Below are 15,453 nucleotides of genomic sequence, written 5' to 3'. Positions count from 1 at the left end.
TAACGGCGAAAATAATGTAATGCTCTCTATGCCCAAACCCGCGCGGGCACAAACACGTTCGCGCGTGTTTAAATCTGATGGCAGAAACCGAATTCTCGACGCTACCTAGGTTCAAAACAGGTACAGGCCAGGGGATTTTGCTCTAGTACAGTAGCAGGTCTCTAACGCAAATAGAGGGTTTACGCAAGCACATTTCTGCAAGCACATTTCTGCAAGCACATTTCTGCAAGCACATTTCTGCAGCACGACTAGAGTTAGACTACCTTCGGTAGAGATAGTCAGATTTCACAAACGGATGTGACAAAAGTACCTGAAATGTCACATTTCAGGTACTTTTGTACTTTCACGAAGTGACTACAGTACTGTACTGTACTAGTCAAGAGTCCTCACGAAAGCTTTTTAGCCCGACTTTCTGGTACAGTATCTGGGCAGTAGTCAGTCAGAGTCCTCACGAAAGCTTTTTGGCCCGACTTTCTGGTATCTGGGCAGTAGTCAGTCAGAGTCCTCACGAAAGCTTTTGGCCCGACTTTCCTTAGTGTGGGTGTGGGTAAGTCATTGCTGTCATATTGCTGGTATGACAGCAAAGCATCACGCGTCATTGCTTTTTACAGGTTTGTCCCTCTGTGGGATATTTTTAGGGAAAATTGCATTTTTACTGTAGAGGGAGATTTTATACTGTAGTCTGAGATTTTATTTGAATTTTAGAGAAGCGCACGCGTACGGCCCGGCGGAATCCGGACCGGACGCGTGGACGCTTCTGGAAGGAATTTCGTAGAAATAAAAGAGAGAGGGTGACGGGCGCTGCGGGGAAAAAGGGGGGGAGAAGACCACACTCGGCCGACCCTCACCATGAAACGGCACGCTCCCCAAAGCCGCCTCCCCCATTTCACCGACGACACCCTCCTTCTGGACTACAGTAGTACAGTACAGTACATAGCTTTACTGTTGAATGCCTTACGTTCTGTTCGCTTCTTTGTCATGTGACAAAGGATTTGTGCCTTGAGTTCGGTTGTTCACAACCGTTGTGATCACAACCGAACTCAAGGCACAAATCCTTTTGCTCGTAGACATCTCCAGATCCTCCATTACATCCTCGCCTGGTGGCTTCAAAGAGCTCTTTTTTTTTTGACCCGTACGTAATACAGTATCTGCATCACGTTCAAAAATTTGCAGTCTGGAAACACAAGTCACCTACACCGGGGGCTTGTGGATTTCTACAAACCCATCTCAAATCTTTAATCCGCGTGGTGGCAAGGGCGTGTTCGTTGCATCAACACCAAAATCGTAGGCACATCCCAAGATAGTTCAAATACATCATGTAGAGTCTCAGACCATCGTCCACTTGCACAGTCTCTTTATTACAAGCAGTCACATCCGAGGCTTGAGCTTTCATCATTTGTCGGAACCGCTCTTGAAACAGCGCCATGGAGCAAAATACTGTACCTGTCAACTTTTCGCTCCCCGTTTCCGAGGTCTTCTTCAGCAATGAGGCCTTGGAAAACTCTTTCATTTCACTCTTCACGCTAATCACCATCTCTCTCATCAATATGGTCATCGTCACCATGCTTCGTCATCGCGGAGAGGAAAACGAACTCCAAGTCGGCAACTACTTTGACTTGATCGCGTACAATGAAATCTTCAATCTCGCCACCTGGATAAAGTGGCTCAAATCGCAACCCGAAATCAGCATCGACAAGGCTAAGAATATCAGTACAAAACCTTCCCGGCAAGTCGCTAGGAGGCGCGTATGCAAGGCGATCTTGTTGCACGGGTTAGTAATTGGATTTCAGCTCACTCTACTGTTTTTTTTTAGCCAAGAAGTGACTCCATTGAAATCCGACAATGTCGGTGTAGTCGTCAAGTACGCACAAGATGGCCTGACGAGGGTCCGAATTGGAAATTGCCTTATTTCAACGCCCGAGAAGCGCAGAGAACAACTGGGAGGTGTCTTTTCGTCGTGCGTTTCTGTGACACCTACGAACCAGGAGCCTCTGAGTGGAAACGTTGACTATGAATTTGTACGTGGGGGTAGCACCCTCCTCGTCAAGTATACGGCAGCAGGGGATACGGTCAAGTCCACAATTCAGTTTGCGCACATATTTGAAGAGAAACTAGCTATTAAGCTCGACGACATTGTCAACGATGTGTTCATGCAAGCATTTTTAGACGGGGCCGCTGCGATGAACTGCATTCTTTCGGATCAAAAAACACCGTCGTTCAGCGGGTGTAGTAATCTTGATGTGGTGGAACTGGGCCTTGCTGCTGCGAAAGCGACAGGATTCGTTGGTGGTAACAGCACGTTGGGTGTGGTGCAAAACCTTGAAGGACAAGTGTTTGTTGAGAAACGTGGAGTAATCGTCGGTTCGTTCTCTTCCACCAAGCTACGGATTATGTATCTACCTATTATTGCGGGGGTCATTCTCCTGGTCTGTTTGCTTATGGGCATGTTCCTAAAGGGAAACCCTCAGGCAATAGTGAACTTACTGATCATTGAAAAAGTCAACCTGAAACCGACTAGCTGGCCTTATTTATTTGTGGATGACGGGCGTATATCTGCGGTGAAGTGGCTGGACGAGAATGACGACGGACATATTGGCACAAGTGTGCCCCAAGGCATGGAAAAAGTGCAGGAGTTTGATGAGGGTGTTGCCATGGCAGAACCGCCAATGGCAGGACTGCCAGTGGCGGATAGGTCCGAAAAAGAGGGGCATTCATGGAAGTGTTGGCCGTGAGGCGTTGATCAGTTGTGCCTGGGACTGGAATTCAACGGACTGCTGTAGTTCTGTCCGGCAGTCCGTTGCATATAACCGAACAACAAACAATACCACCACACTGGATGATGAGAGTGAATAAATGATTGGCGACAGCACACTGTGCATCTTGAGTGATATTTGGTATCGCGGGGTTCCACACAGTCCTCCACCAGAAATGGTGAAACTGCAGGCAGCGCTACTGTGCGACAGGAAGAGTAGGTCTTCCAGGCAAAGACTACATATTCTTGTACAAGTACAAAATGTTCTAGAATTCGGGCAACTGACGGTCAGATCTATTGTACTGCCACACCGCTCTAGTGTCCAAATCACAGGAAGCTGTGACCGGAATCGGCACTCCCTTCTGAACAGTCCGTGCTGCGCGCACCGACTACAGGAGCGGACGTCGCCTTGCATTTTGTCCTCAATACTGTCGCACGCGGCACTGCTGGGCGCGGGGGATGAAGGGGGGGGGGGGGGGCAGGGTCACGGACCATAAAAATTTTTTCCACACTTCGTACCTGGTCCACCTTCAGAGCAAGTTCAGCACAGAACAGTGTCCCTTCCGGTAATGCGGTGCGGTGTTGAACGCTGGGGTATTGTCACCTGGACCGCAGCGCAGCTCTATTCTCCAAAGGCGGCATGGGACGCGCCGGGGCCCAAAATCTACAAGCCGATGTTTTTCAAAATCGCCGCATGCTCCCTCACATCCCCAAACGCATTAGCCGCAAGCCACGCTGATGCCGCCGTCGCGGGGACCCCGATACCCGGAAACGCGCTATCGCCCACGCTCCAAACGCCGTGAATCGCCGTGGTACTCTGCGGGAGCGGCAGCGTGAGCGGCGACTGCGCCGCGTCGACCATGGGCCCGTACGAGCCGAACTTCCTGTTGAGGAACCGCTCATGCGTGCGGGGCGTACCGACGAGCTTGACGTGCGCCAGGTCGCGCACGTCCTGGCCGAAGATCCTGGCGACCGCGCGCCACAGCACGGCACTGCGCTCGGCCTTCTTCGCGTCGTACGCCGCGGTGCCGGGCCGCAGCCCGGCCCACGCCGCGTACGGCTCCGTCGCGGGCGTGTACGCGTGCACGACGGCGAAGCCGTCCGGCGCGCGCCCCGGCTCCAGCACCGTCGGCACGGACACCAGCACGACGTTGTCTGGCGACGCGATCCCGCGCGACCAGTCCTCGACCGACACGTAGTTGGCCTCGAGCGCGTAGGGGATCTTGGCGCGCACCGCCGGAGTCAGCTCGATGGCCAGGGGCAGGTGCATGAACGACGGGCACATGGGCGTGTCGGCCGACTTGGCCGCCTTGGGCTCGCGCGCCTCGTCCGAGAAAAGCGAGGGGAAGTCCAACGAGGACACGTTGCTAATCACGCCCTCCTTCGCCATGGCCTTCTCCCCGGACTTCAACCTGACACCAACTGCCTTCCGCGCGTCCCCCGCGCCCTCGACCAAGATTTTATCGACAGGTGCGCGCAAGGAGGTCGCTGGAGGCAGGAATGGTTCTCTTCACGCTCTCTCAGAACTCTACATCGCAAAATTGATCGAAGAACGGAAGGGAGGGTGGGGGGAGTGGTTGGTAAATGGATCTTCAAATTTTTAGTGGGGGCAAGCTTGCCGCAAGAATCGGCAATCGAAAGATCATCTCGCCGCGAGCAATGCACTCGGTGCAAGGAATAGGATTGCAAGCACGGTGGGCACGCAGAAATGCAAGAGGCGACACACCATTATCCGATACGATCTTGTAAATGACGAAGCCCGTTCCGGTTGTGAGTAAAAGTGGGGTGGCGCGTTGCAGGATGCCTGGAGTTGGGGGCGGGGGCTCCCATCGGCGTAGGGGACGCGGAGGAGAGTAGACGCACGCCGGCGAGGCCGGATCGCGTCGCGGCGGATCGAAGCATGGGGAAGAAGGCGCGGTGCCAGGCACGCGATTGGGAGCGAGTTCGCGATGGGAGAGTGGAAGTGGTTTGGTGTGCCGGTATGGGGCGAGAAACGAGGGGAGGGGGGATCTGCCTGTTTGGCGTTAGAGCCTCGGGGTCTGCCAAGTGGGCCCTATCAAAAGGGATACAGGTACTGTAAAAGGAAATTTGCGGGATTGGTTTTGAGAGAAACATTTTGAAATAGTTTCAAGGTATTTGGATGAAAAGTTTTGGCGTCCAACGAGGCAAGTTTCCTATTTCGTGCCAACAAGCCAACTTCAAGGGGGCTGGGATAAATGCCCTCCATTTGCACTACTTTCAAACCTTTTCGTGTCTATCCGACCAAGCGTTATTGTAACATACAAATGTGCGAATGTTATTTCTTTTCTGTAATGATAACCATACATGCACACACGTGCACACGTAATACACGGCTCACAACGCCGCACAGACGACGGCGCTAGGTCGCTAGTCTTAAGAGAATGAGTGAGAGTGAGAGAAGTAAATGAGAGTCATCGTCTCGTCACCACAGGTTATGGACTCTACGCAAAAACCACTGCAGATCGATCAACAAAAAAAGGTGCAACAACCCCGACGATCAACCAGGCAGCGACACAAGCCACCAACACAAGCCACCCACCCTGGCAACCTGGAATATCGCCCTGCAAACCCCACAACACCCACATCACCACTCAAGAGCCGCCCTCCTCCGCCCCGCCCGCAGACAATAGCAACAACCCCACAACCATGGCAGATGAAGACCACAACGACACCCGGTTCCATGGAAGACTGCCGACCCTCGAGTCCAATGGGGACAACTTCCCCATATGGAAGCAAGCGCTAACGGACATGGCACTGATCAATGACATGGAAAACCTGCTGAACCATGCCTACCCTACACCCGATCAGGACAGCCCCATGTACGCCAAGTACAGGAGACAGAGTGCAATACTCCGCATGGCCATCAACAACTCACTGCCTGCAGACTTCGCAGCAACAGCGGACATGGAACTGGGCGCTTCCCCGCTTGAAATCACACAAGTCATCACCGAACACTTCACTGACAGGACGACTACAGCTCACCTACTGTTAAAACAAGAAGCGACTAACACAAAGCTTACACCCGGCACCACACTTGATGAATACATGACGAAGCACAGGGTGATACGAACAAGAATGAAGCTAGCCCAATACCCCAACATCACAACTGGAGAAGAAGTAACAGTACACTTCATCATCCAAGGCCTAGCATCACATGCCACATACAAACACTTGCAAGATATGTGGATCGAAACGGACACTGTGCCCAACACAATTCACAACATCAGGCAACGCCTCAAAGCGGTGCAAGCAAGGAGCTTGGAAAAAGTCAGCCAAAAACCTGAACAGCCACACGGCACCCAACCCCAAGCATCGAGACGCCCCCGCAGACGAACAACTAGATGGAGAGGGGCCACACGACCCAAATGGCAACGAACATACTGGAACCCAGTACCGCCCGCACCGTATATGCTACCATACCCCCAGGTCATGACACAGCAGCCACCAAACCAAAAATGGACCAAAGAGAGAGGCATGAAAAAGAAGCAAACACACGGTTACACAGCAAACCTCCACGAGGAGACAACAGAGGCAGAACACATGTACGACGAGCAGGGAGACCCAAACTGCCACGACATGGACGGTAGGAAATTTGCACTCGATTCGGGAGCCCACCCCTCCCACATCCGCAAACCAACAAAAGGCATGAAACCCCTGACCAGAAAATCCGCACTAACACGGCAACATCAACCACACCCTCCGCGACGCACCACGGTACTCTTCAGATCCAGACGACGAGCAACAAATGGCTTAAGCTACCCACCATTGCCAACCCACATATCAAGACCAACCTATTGTCAGTCCATGACATAGCCAAGCAATGGGGAGCTGTGATATTCTACCCCCACACAGCCCGTGTACTCGACACGAGCCACAGCCCACCAAAAGTAGTAGCTACAGCAGCATTTCGCAAAGGCTTATACACGCTCAACGTGGCCAATCCTCAACCACAAGCAACCACAGTTCGAGCAATACCGCAGCCACGCAAAGCAGCTCGCAGGACACCGCAAACACGCGTAACCACCACAAGACGGGGATCTCCTCCCCACAAATCAAAATCTCAGCCAAGATCACAAACCCCGAACGCGCATAAAAAATTTGCCCCCATGCACAAGCAGCACAACCCTGCCCCTTCACCCCCTGACACTGTCAACGCGCGCACCCAGCACGAACACCACCATTGGCACATGGTATTCAATCATGTGCAACCATCCACTATACAACAAATGGCTAGGAGGAAACTAATACCGAACCTCCCAGCCTCACTGGCCAACACCCCCCCTATAATCACGTGCACAAGCTGTGCAGCAGCTAAACTCCAACCAGCACAACACAAACGGAAAGATCATAACTATGGCACAGGGGAAGCACTCAGTAGTGACATCTGCGGCCCTTTCCCCACCCCATCACGGCAAGGAAACAAATATTTCATGACAATTATTGACACAAACTCACGGTATCTCATACTCACCTTCCTCAAAACAAGGGATGAAACCGCAAACCAAATGGACAACGTCCTAAAGCACATGCAACAGCAAAAACCCCACACATCAAGGAGAGTACACACAGATAACGCGAAAGATTATCTATCGGCAATGACAAAAACAGTATACAGCACAAATGGTGTACAACACACGACCACTGTACCGTATTCACCACAGGAAAACGGCATAGCCGAACGCATCAATAGAACTATACTCAACGCAGCACGCGCTGCATTACACCACAGTGGACTCCCCACCGATCACTGGGAAGATGCAATCAAGGATGCAGCATTCAAGTACAATAACACGCTCCACCTCGGCATCGGAAAAATCCCATCCACAGTCTGGCTCGGATACAAGCCGAAAGTACCACAATACCTCATCTTCGGGCAGTTAGGCCATATCCCCAATATCATGGGCAAAACAAAAATGCACAAGCTGCAGAAAAGAGCCCTCACGGTAAGATACCTGTATGCAACTGACCAGAAACACATCATGGTCATGAGCACAGAGGACAACACAACCAGACGTGTCAGAACAGTGGATTTCAACATCTACCACGGAGACCGCGACCCCAACAACCAAAGTTACGCGGCATTCAAGGCGTTCACACCCAAGCCAACACCTTCGAAAATAACCAACACCAACCCGGCCCCCATGCATCACGGGCAAGCCAAAAATTACCCGGATGCAAAAAAGTGGGCGCAAGCTCACAACACAGAGCTCAGAAACGTCGATCAAAACAAGGTCATCACGTGGCTCCCCCACCACAAAATTCCCACAGCGGCCAAACCCATCCTGCTAACGATGGGGTACCGCTATAAGAGAAATGGCAAAGGGGAGATCACAGAACGGAAAGCAAGGTGCTCAGAAAGAGGAGACAAAATGCTCCCCAATGTCCACTTCGACCCCGAAAAAACCACGACGTACATGGCTGACAAAACCACGGTACGACTCCTATTCGCCATAGCAGCAGCCTTTAACATGCACATAGCCCACATAGACATAAAAGCCGCATACCTGCACGAAAAGTTTGAACACTCAGGCAGCGAGCAAGTGTATGTCCGCCAACACCCAAGGTTTGACGGCACGTACACTCATGAACACAAGGTGGGCAAGCTCAACAAGAACATATACGGCACACCGGGAGCGGGACACACCTACCTCAACGCAGTATTCAAACTACTCAAAAAGAACAAGTTCATCCAATCTGAAGCTGACATGTGCCTCTTCCACAAAAAAGACAAAAACCACACAATAATAATCTCCATCAGCATGGATGATTTTACAATCATAAGCACATCACAAAAACTACAGAAAGAGTTTGCCGCGATCCTGGCCACGGCCTATAACATCAAACAGCTAGGCGAACCAAGCCAGCTCCTAGGCTGGACCGTCAAGCGCATGAATGACGGCTCCATACATGCATCACAGCCAACTGCGATACAGTACGTTGTCAACAAAGCAGAAATGAGCAAGTGCAACAGCAAACCAACGCCATACAATGACAAAACAAAGCTGAATGGCCCGGTTCCCGAAGACGAACCCATGCCCCATGTCACCAAAATATACCAACAGCTGCTTGGTGACATACGATACATTGCCGACTCAACGCGACCAGACATATACTTTGTCGCAAACCGATTATCTGTGGCGGCAAAAAACCCAACGACACGGCACTGGAATGCACTCAAGCGCCTCATCAGATATCTTAAACACACCCAAACGCATGGAATCAGATTTGCAGCAGGAAAACATAGCATGCAACCGCACTGTATCCCCAACCTCCTCGAAACATACAGTGATACGGACTTTGCCGCAGACGTCACAGACCGTAAATCCATGTCGGGCATGATCCACACATACAACGGCTCCCCTGTCTGCTGGGGCTCAATCAAGCAATCCATCACGACACTGTCGACATGCGAAGCAGAATATATTGCCACAACATCGGCAGCACAACAAACAACGTGGATAAGAAGATTGCTCAAAGACATCGGAATGTTATCACAGAAAGCCACACCCTTTCATATAGACAACCAATCCGCAATACGCGTAGCCAAGAACAGCGGACCCACGAAACGAAGAAAATTCATTGACCTCCGGCATCACTACCTCACTCACCAGACCAGAGCAAAAACGATCAGTATACGACACATACAGTCACAAGATATGCTCGCCGATATACTCAAAAAGCCGCTAACACCGAAACCATTCACACACTTAAAAACCAAACTGCAAGTGTGTGACCCCCCGACCGCGCACCAAACAAAGGATCGTGCCACAGCGACGGGGGGAGTGTAATGATAACCATAACAACGAAGTCGCTATGGCACTCACATGGTAACAATTGTAATGATAACCATACATGCACACACGTGCACACGTAATACACGGCTCACAACGCCGCACAGACGACGGCGCTAGGTCCCTAGTCTTAAGAGAATGAGTGAGAGTGAGAGAAGTAAATGAGAGTCATCGTCTCGTCACCACATTTTCAACTTTGATGGCCACGGCTTCTATTTTTCTTTGGTAGATTGACTGGGTTTGATAATATTTTCAAAAGTTAAAACCGAATAAGAAGCACACAAGCCCATGTTTCTATGCTACTGGTATAAATTGAGCTTAAAGAAAAATGCTTTAAGCTGAACTGCATGGCGTAGGCAGCCAATATTCCTCTCGCCTAGCTGGAATGCATTCTGCATTCCAACTCACACTGCTTTCTGGTTTCAGCAAATAATTTAGTCTATTGAAGTCATGTTGGCTTTGTCTTTAAATACACAGACGATAGTCTCACGATGATCGGAATTAGAAATTGCTTTGTTTTATTGCCTGATAAGCGCAGAGAGTAACAAGGTGATCCCTTGGCTAGTCAAGTACACGACAGTAGGCTTCGGTCACCCTAAAAATTAGTTCAAGCACATTTATCGAAAAGTGATGGCTGCCATGCTTGACGAAGATTTTAACGGTGCCTTTGTACTGTACATGCAATCAGTTAAGGGCGCTGCGAAGAACTGCACTCTTTGGGTTTCCAATACAGTGCCCACGCGATAACTGCAACCCCCGATAACTGCAACTACCCGATAAATGAAACGGCAAGTAGGGAACCATCTCCGGAGTCACTCAAAAATTACTAAAAAATAGGACCGTTTCAGATCTGATAACTGCAAGGTTTGAAAAATACCTTCAGAGCGTCAAATGGGCTGTTTTGAAGGGGTTACAAAAAATTCAGTCCTCGGTCGGGCGACAGATGGTCGACGGCCATAGATAGTCAAAATATATACATGTTTTTCAAATAAACTTTTGAGGTGTTGGATCCTAGAATCTAATGCGATGGATGCTAGTGTCTAGACGACAAGCAATTTGACCTCATATGAGGCCAGCTTTTTTTTGCAAAAATATATAAATTAAATCGAAACTTTAAAACATTCAGTTTGGACACCATTTCTTTAACGTATACGCGCTCGGCAATAACATCTTGCAAAACATTGGGATGGCGGTTGTCAATGCACAGAGAGACTAAGAATCTAATGAAGTATCAATGATGAGTTGAATTTTTAAACAGGCGTTTTGGTTTCGAAGATATCAACATAAAACGTTTTGAGGTTGGTCAAAAAAGGCTCCTTTTTGGGCATTTTAAAAATGGCTGGAGAAGACGTGCAGATCTCACCAAACTCCACCCTTTCACAACGCAGAAGTCAACTGCCGTGTCGAGAGTATCTTTTTTCCATCTTGTTGAGCTAGCACAAGTCGAGAAAAATAAGGTGAAAAGTGACCTCATATGAGGTCATTTGTCACCTAGACACTAGGCCCTATCATAAGGCTTGTTAACTGAAACCACGCGGTAACTATAACAGAGGGGGGTCTCCCCAGGTGTTGCAGTTATCGCGAGGGTACTGTATACGGATGTTCAGTGTAGACTGAGATCCGAAGAACACAGTAAAATTAAGAAAAGGATTAGTTTAATGCCAAATGAAAAGGTCTACGACCGACCTTAGAACAGCTAAATGGGAGGTTCGTGCAGTCGAACTTCTCTCCCAGAGCTGTAGCACTTTGGCAAACTTCTTACAATCCTTGCCCCCCTCTTACCTCACACCGCTAGTCGGTGTGGCCCTTTATCCCCGCGTATACTAAAATCCGTGTCTGTCTGTCTGTGTGTTTGTGTATGTGGTTTCGTGCGCTCCCGCACGGGTTCTCATTGGCGCACGGGGGCGCTGCGGCGACAAGTGGCGGCCACGTGTGTGTGTCTGTATGTCCTTGCGCTCCCGCGTTGCCATTGGCGCTACTGTGACAAGTGGCGGCCACGGGCGGGGCCTGGCCGCAGGCCAGGCCGCCACGGGGACACGTGGCAGTGACAAGTGGCGACAAGTGTAACATTTTAAATTAAAATTACTGTGCAGACTGCGGGGCGGGGCCCCACTACAGTACAGGCTGACAAGTGGCGACAAGTTAAATTTTAAAATTAAAATAACTGTGCGGACTGCCGAGCGCGGCCGCGCTACAGTACACTACAAATTTTAGCCCGGATCCGTTTAAACCGCGCCACGCAGATCTACATTGTGGGAGGAACTGGGGCGGGCACTGCGAGCACGTGACGGCGGTGTGGTAGATGGACGCGTACGACAGGGGGCGGACGCGTGAGACACGGGGCTGCCCGAAATACCGGAGGCTCGTGGCGACGTGAGCGGGGCGGTGGTGCGCGGGGGGCTGTGCGTGGGGGGGCTGGAATTCTTCAAGGCGGAGTTGCACAGCGCGTGGTGCTCCGACTTTGGGGGACGGATGTGGATGCGTGGCGACGAGGAAGTGCGGGCCGGGGCGGCGACTGACGGCGATAGGGACGGTGGGCTGCAATATGATAGTGGGCGGAGGGCGGTTTTGGGTGTGCGGCGATGACGTGGAGGAGATGTGGGCTGGGGCAGCGATAGGGACGGTGGGGGAGGGTAGGTGGGGGGCGCCGAGGCGGGGCGGCATGGATCACCACACTCGCGCGTGCGCGTGGGGGAGCGGAAGGCGCGGGAGCGGACCGGGCGCCCGTGCGGGGGGCGAGAGAGTCGGGACAGCGAGCCGGCTTCAACCGGACGCCCGTGTCAGGGGGCGGGGGAGGCGCGACGTCGAGCGGGCGCTAACTGGGTTGCTCAGAGACGGTGACGGACGTGGTGTGCCGGGTAGCAGCGGAGGCAGGCGTTGACGCCGTGGTGGGCGAGTGCGGCGGGTGGGACGGGCGTGCGCCCGAGATCGCGGACGCGGTGTGCATGCAGCTCCACGCAAAGCGGTTCCAAGCGGCGGCGGAGACTCTGCTGGACCGGCAGGCGGGCGAAGCGCGCGTGGTGGCGAGCTGCGTGGAGCTTCTGCGCAACATGAGCGGGCAGCACGCGGCGAAGAGCGCCGTGCGCGGCGAGATGTGGCGGGCGACGTGCGTGGTGGGTGGCAGTGGCGGGGCGGACGGACGCGGGCGTGGCAGAGACGTTCTGCGGGCTGGTGGGCGGGGTGTGCCTGCGGCGCGGGGACGTGGTGGACGGATGCGCTTGGGAAGGGGCGGTCGAGGTAGTGGTGGGAGCGGTGGCGCGGAGGGCGGTTGCGCGGGCCGCGCGCATCACGGAAGTGCGAAGAACGGGGAAAGTGGTCGCTGCGAGCCGGGCAGGTGTCGCAGCCGGCGGTGCTGGAGGGTGCGCGCGGGCGGGTGGGTGCTGGGAGCCGCCACCAGGTAGCAGTGTTAGGCGGAAGCGAGCGGCGGCGTGGAGGGCAGCGGCGCTGACCATGTTTGCGGGCTGCAGGGACCGGACCGCGGCCGGGGGGAAGGGGACACAGGCGGGCGGCGGCGCAGAGGGCGGCGGCGCGGACCGGGCGCGACGCGCAGGGGCGAGTAACGTGTGGCAGAACGAGGGGGCAAGGGGCGACAAAGACCGGAGAGAAGACGGGAGAGTTAGCGCAGAGGGAGGGGGAGCAGCGGGGCGGGGAACGACAGCGTGTGCAGAACGAGGAGCGGAGGAGGAAGGGACTTGGCTTGGCGCGCGAAGCGCGCACGGAGCCCACTTGTACCCAAACTAAAACCACGAAAGGCAAGCATACGAGGTGCAATCCGACATTGCACTTTGGCATGCTAGCTGATGTCGTGGACATCAGTTGTCAATTTTGACAGCAGCACAATTCACATTCAGGGGGTGTGAACATCTCGTTGTGACGGAATCGGGCATGGCGAGAGGATTTGTTCCTGGTAACAGAAAATAAGGGTGAGGCATGCTCTTGATGGTAAATTCATTGAGAGACGCGGAGTTGTGACTGTTTTGTGCTGTATTCTTTCATCAAGAAGGACGTGAATTTGCATCCATCTTGTGTGTGAAAGAGTACACATGCTTTTGTGAAATACTGTAGCAATGTAAAGGACTGCGTTATCCCCGTGATTTCTTTATTTAGTGTCCTTTTGTTTGAGCGAATGCTATCTCAGGGATACAGGTCAGGGTCCCCCGAACTGTTATTCGACCCTACTGTAGTACTGTACAGTAATTGTACATAACGGCGAAAATAATGTAATGCTCTCTATGCCCAAACCCGCGCGGGCACAAACACGTTCGCGCGTGTTTAAATCTGATGGCAGAAACCGAATTCTCGACGCTACCTAGGTTCAAAACAGGTACAGGCCAGGGGATTTTGCTCTAGTACAGTAGCAGGTCTCTAACGCAAATAGAGGGTTACCGAAGCACATTTCTGCAAGCACATTTCTGCAAGCACATTTCTGCAGCACGACTAGAGTTAGACTACCTTCGGTAGAGATAGTCAGATTTCACAAACGGATGTGACAAAAGTACCTGAAATGTCACATTTCAGGTACTTTTGTACTTTCACGAAGTGACTACAGTACTGTACTGTACTAGTCAAGAGTCCTCACGAAAGCTTTTTAGCCCGACTTTCTGGTACAGTATCTGGGCAGTAGTCAGTCAGAGTCCTCACGAAAGCTTTTTGGCCCGACTTTCTGGTATCTGGGCAGTAGTCAGTCAGAGTCCTCACGAAAGCTTTTGGCCCGACTTTCCTTAGTGTGGGTGTGGGTAAGTCATTGCTGTCATATTGCTGGTATGACAGCAAAGCATCACGCGTCATTGCTTTTTACAGGTTTGTCCCTCTGTGGGATATTTTTAGGGAAAATTGCATTTTTACTGTAGAGGGAGATTTTATACTGTAGTCTGAGATTTTATTTGAATTTTAGAGAAGCGCACGCGTACGGCCCGGCGGAATCCGGACCGGACGCGTGGACGCTTCTGGAAGGAATTTCGTAGAAATAAAAGAGAGAGGGTGACGGGCGCTGCGGGGAAAAAGGGGGGGAGAAGACCACACTCGGCCGACCCTCACCATGAAACGGCACGCTCCCCAAAGCCGCCTCCCCCATTTCACCGACGACACCCTCCTTCTGGACTACAGTAGTACAGTACAGTACATAGCTTTACTGTTGAATGCCTTACGTTCTGTTCGCTTCTTTGTCATGTGACAAAGGATTTGTCCGGAAGTTTTGCAAGAGACGCCAAACTCATAAACAAAAGAGCGAGGAACAACAAGCCGCCTCTGGTGGTAGCACCCGCAGCGTCCTTATCTAGTTGCCAGAATATAGAGCCCAACATGACACCGAGAATGAGATTTTGAGCGAGGTCAGCCAACAGGGCATCCTTTGTTGCTCCTATAAACTGAAGCTGACGTCTGCCAATGGCCTTGATCTGATGGCGAGGTTTGTTGAGAGTTGCCTTCTGTCCAACCTGCCAAAGGGAGTGAGGCATTTCGATGTTCGGCTCCGGAAGCGGCTTCCTTGCGCTGGCCTCCATGACTTTCTGTCCAAGCATTGCGGAGAGTTCGCTTCTCTCAAAACGGTCTGCAAACTCCTCAGGCGTGGTCGGAGGCACGTCCTCCAAGGCATTGATATCAAGGTCTACATGAAGATACTCGGCGCGCAATGCCGGGTTTGCGACAGTGGCAATAAAGTCTGGGACAGAGCGTTGCGGAGGTCTATGGAATCCCAAGCCGAGGAACCAACTCTCAGCCTGATCGCGCGGGCCAAAGTAGATGATATGTCCCTGTTCCATGACGCAGAGAGTATCGAACAACTTGAAGGCATCGGCACCAGGGGCCTGCATGGAAGTGATTACAGGGACATTAGAGATATCGGCAATCTCACGCATAGAGCGGGTGATGCTAAGGGTGGTGCTACTGTCC

General features: G+C 52.2%; 3 protein-coding genes; 1 reads left to right on the top strand and 2 right to left on the bottom strand.

Annotated features, from left to right (window-relative positions):
- Positions 1-3,416: 3,416 nt before the first annotated feature.
- Positions 3,417-4,142, bottom strand: CHC_T00002883001 (hypothetical protein). Its single transcript, XM_005714280.1, has one exon. The coding sequence runs from the start codon at positions 4,140-4,142 to the stop codon at positions 3,417-3,419; it is 726 nt and encodes a 241-aa protein (XP_005714337.1).
- Positions 4,143-4,336: 194 nt separating this feature from the next.
- CHC_T00002882001 (hypothetical protein) lies at positions 4,337-4,526 on the top strand. XM_005714279.1 is given in 2 exon segments: positions 4,337-4,501; positions 4,502-4,526. 1 exon segment carries the CDS (start codon positions 4,337-4,339, stop codon positions 4,499-4,501), a length of 165 nt encoding a protein of 54 aa, XP_005714336.1. The 3' UTR covers positions 4,502-4,526.
- A 10,203-nt stretch (positions 4,527-14,729) lies between these two features.
- Positions 14,730-15,419, bottom strand: CHC_T00002881001 (hypothetical protein). Its single transcript, XM_005714278.1, has one exon. The coding sequence runs from the start codon at positions 15,417-15,419 to the stop codon at positions 14,730-14,732; it is 690 nt and encodes a 229-aa protein (XP_005714335.1).
- Between the last annotated feature and the right edge of the window lie 34 nt (positions 15,420-15,453).

Source organism: Chondrus crispus, genomic scaffold (assembly GCF_000350225.1).
Source record: "Chondrus crispus Stackhouse genomic scaffold, scaffold_16, whole genome shotgun sequence".
Taxonomy (NCBI): Eukaryota; Rhodophyta; class Florideophyceae; order Gigartinales; family Gigartinaceae; genus Chondrus; species Chondrus crispus.
The sequence above is the reverse complement of the archived record's forward strand: the minus strand, read 5'-3'. Positions and strand labels throughout refer to the sequence as shown.

What these genes read in the sequence shown, in the direction of transcription:
- CHC_T00002883001 (XM_005714280.1), bottom strand. Translation starts at nt 4,142, where the DNA reads ATGGCGAAGGAGGGCGTGATTAGCAACGTGTCCTCGTTGGACTTCCCC.
- CHC_T00002881001 (XM_005714278.1), bottom strand. Translation starts at nt 15,419, where the DNA reads ATGCGTGAGATTGCCGATATCTCTAATGTCCCTGTAATCACTTCCATG.
- CHC_T00002882001 (XM_005714279.1), top strand. Translation starts at nt 4,337, where the DNA reads ATGGATCTTCAAATTTTTAGTGGGGGCAAGCTTGCCGCAAGAATCGGC.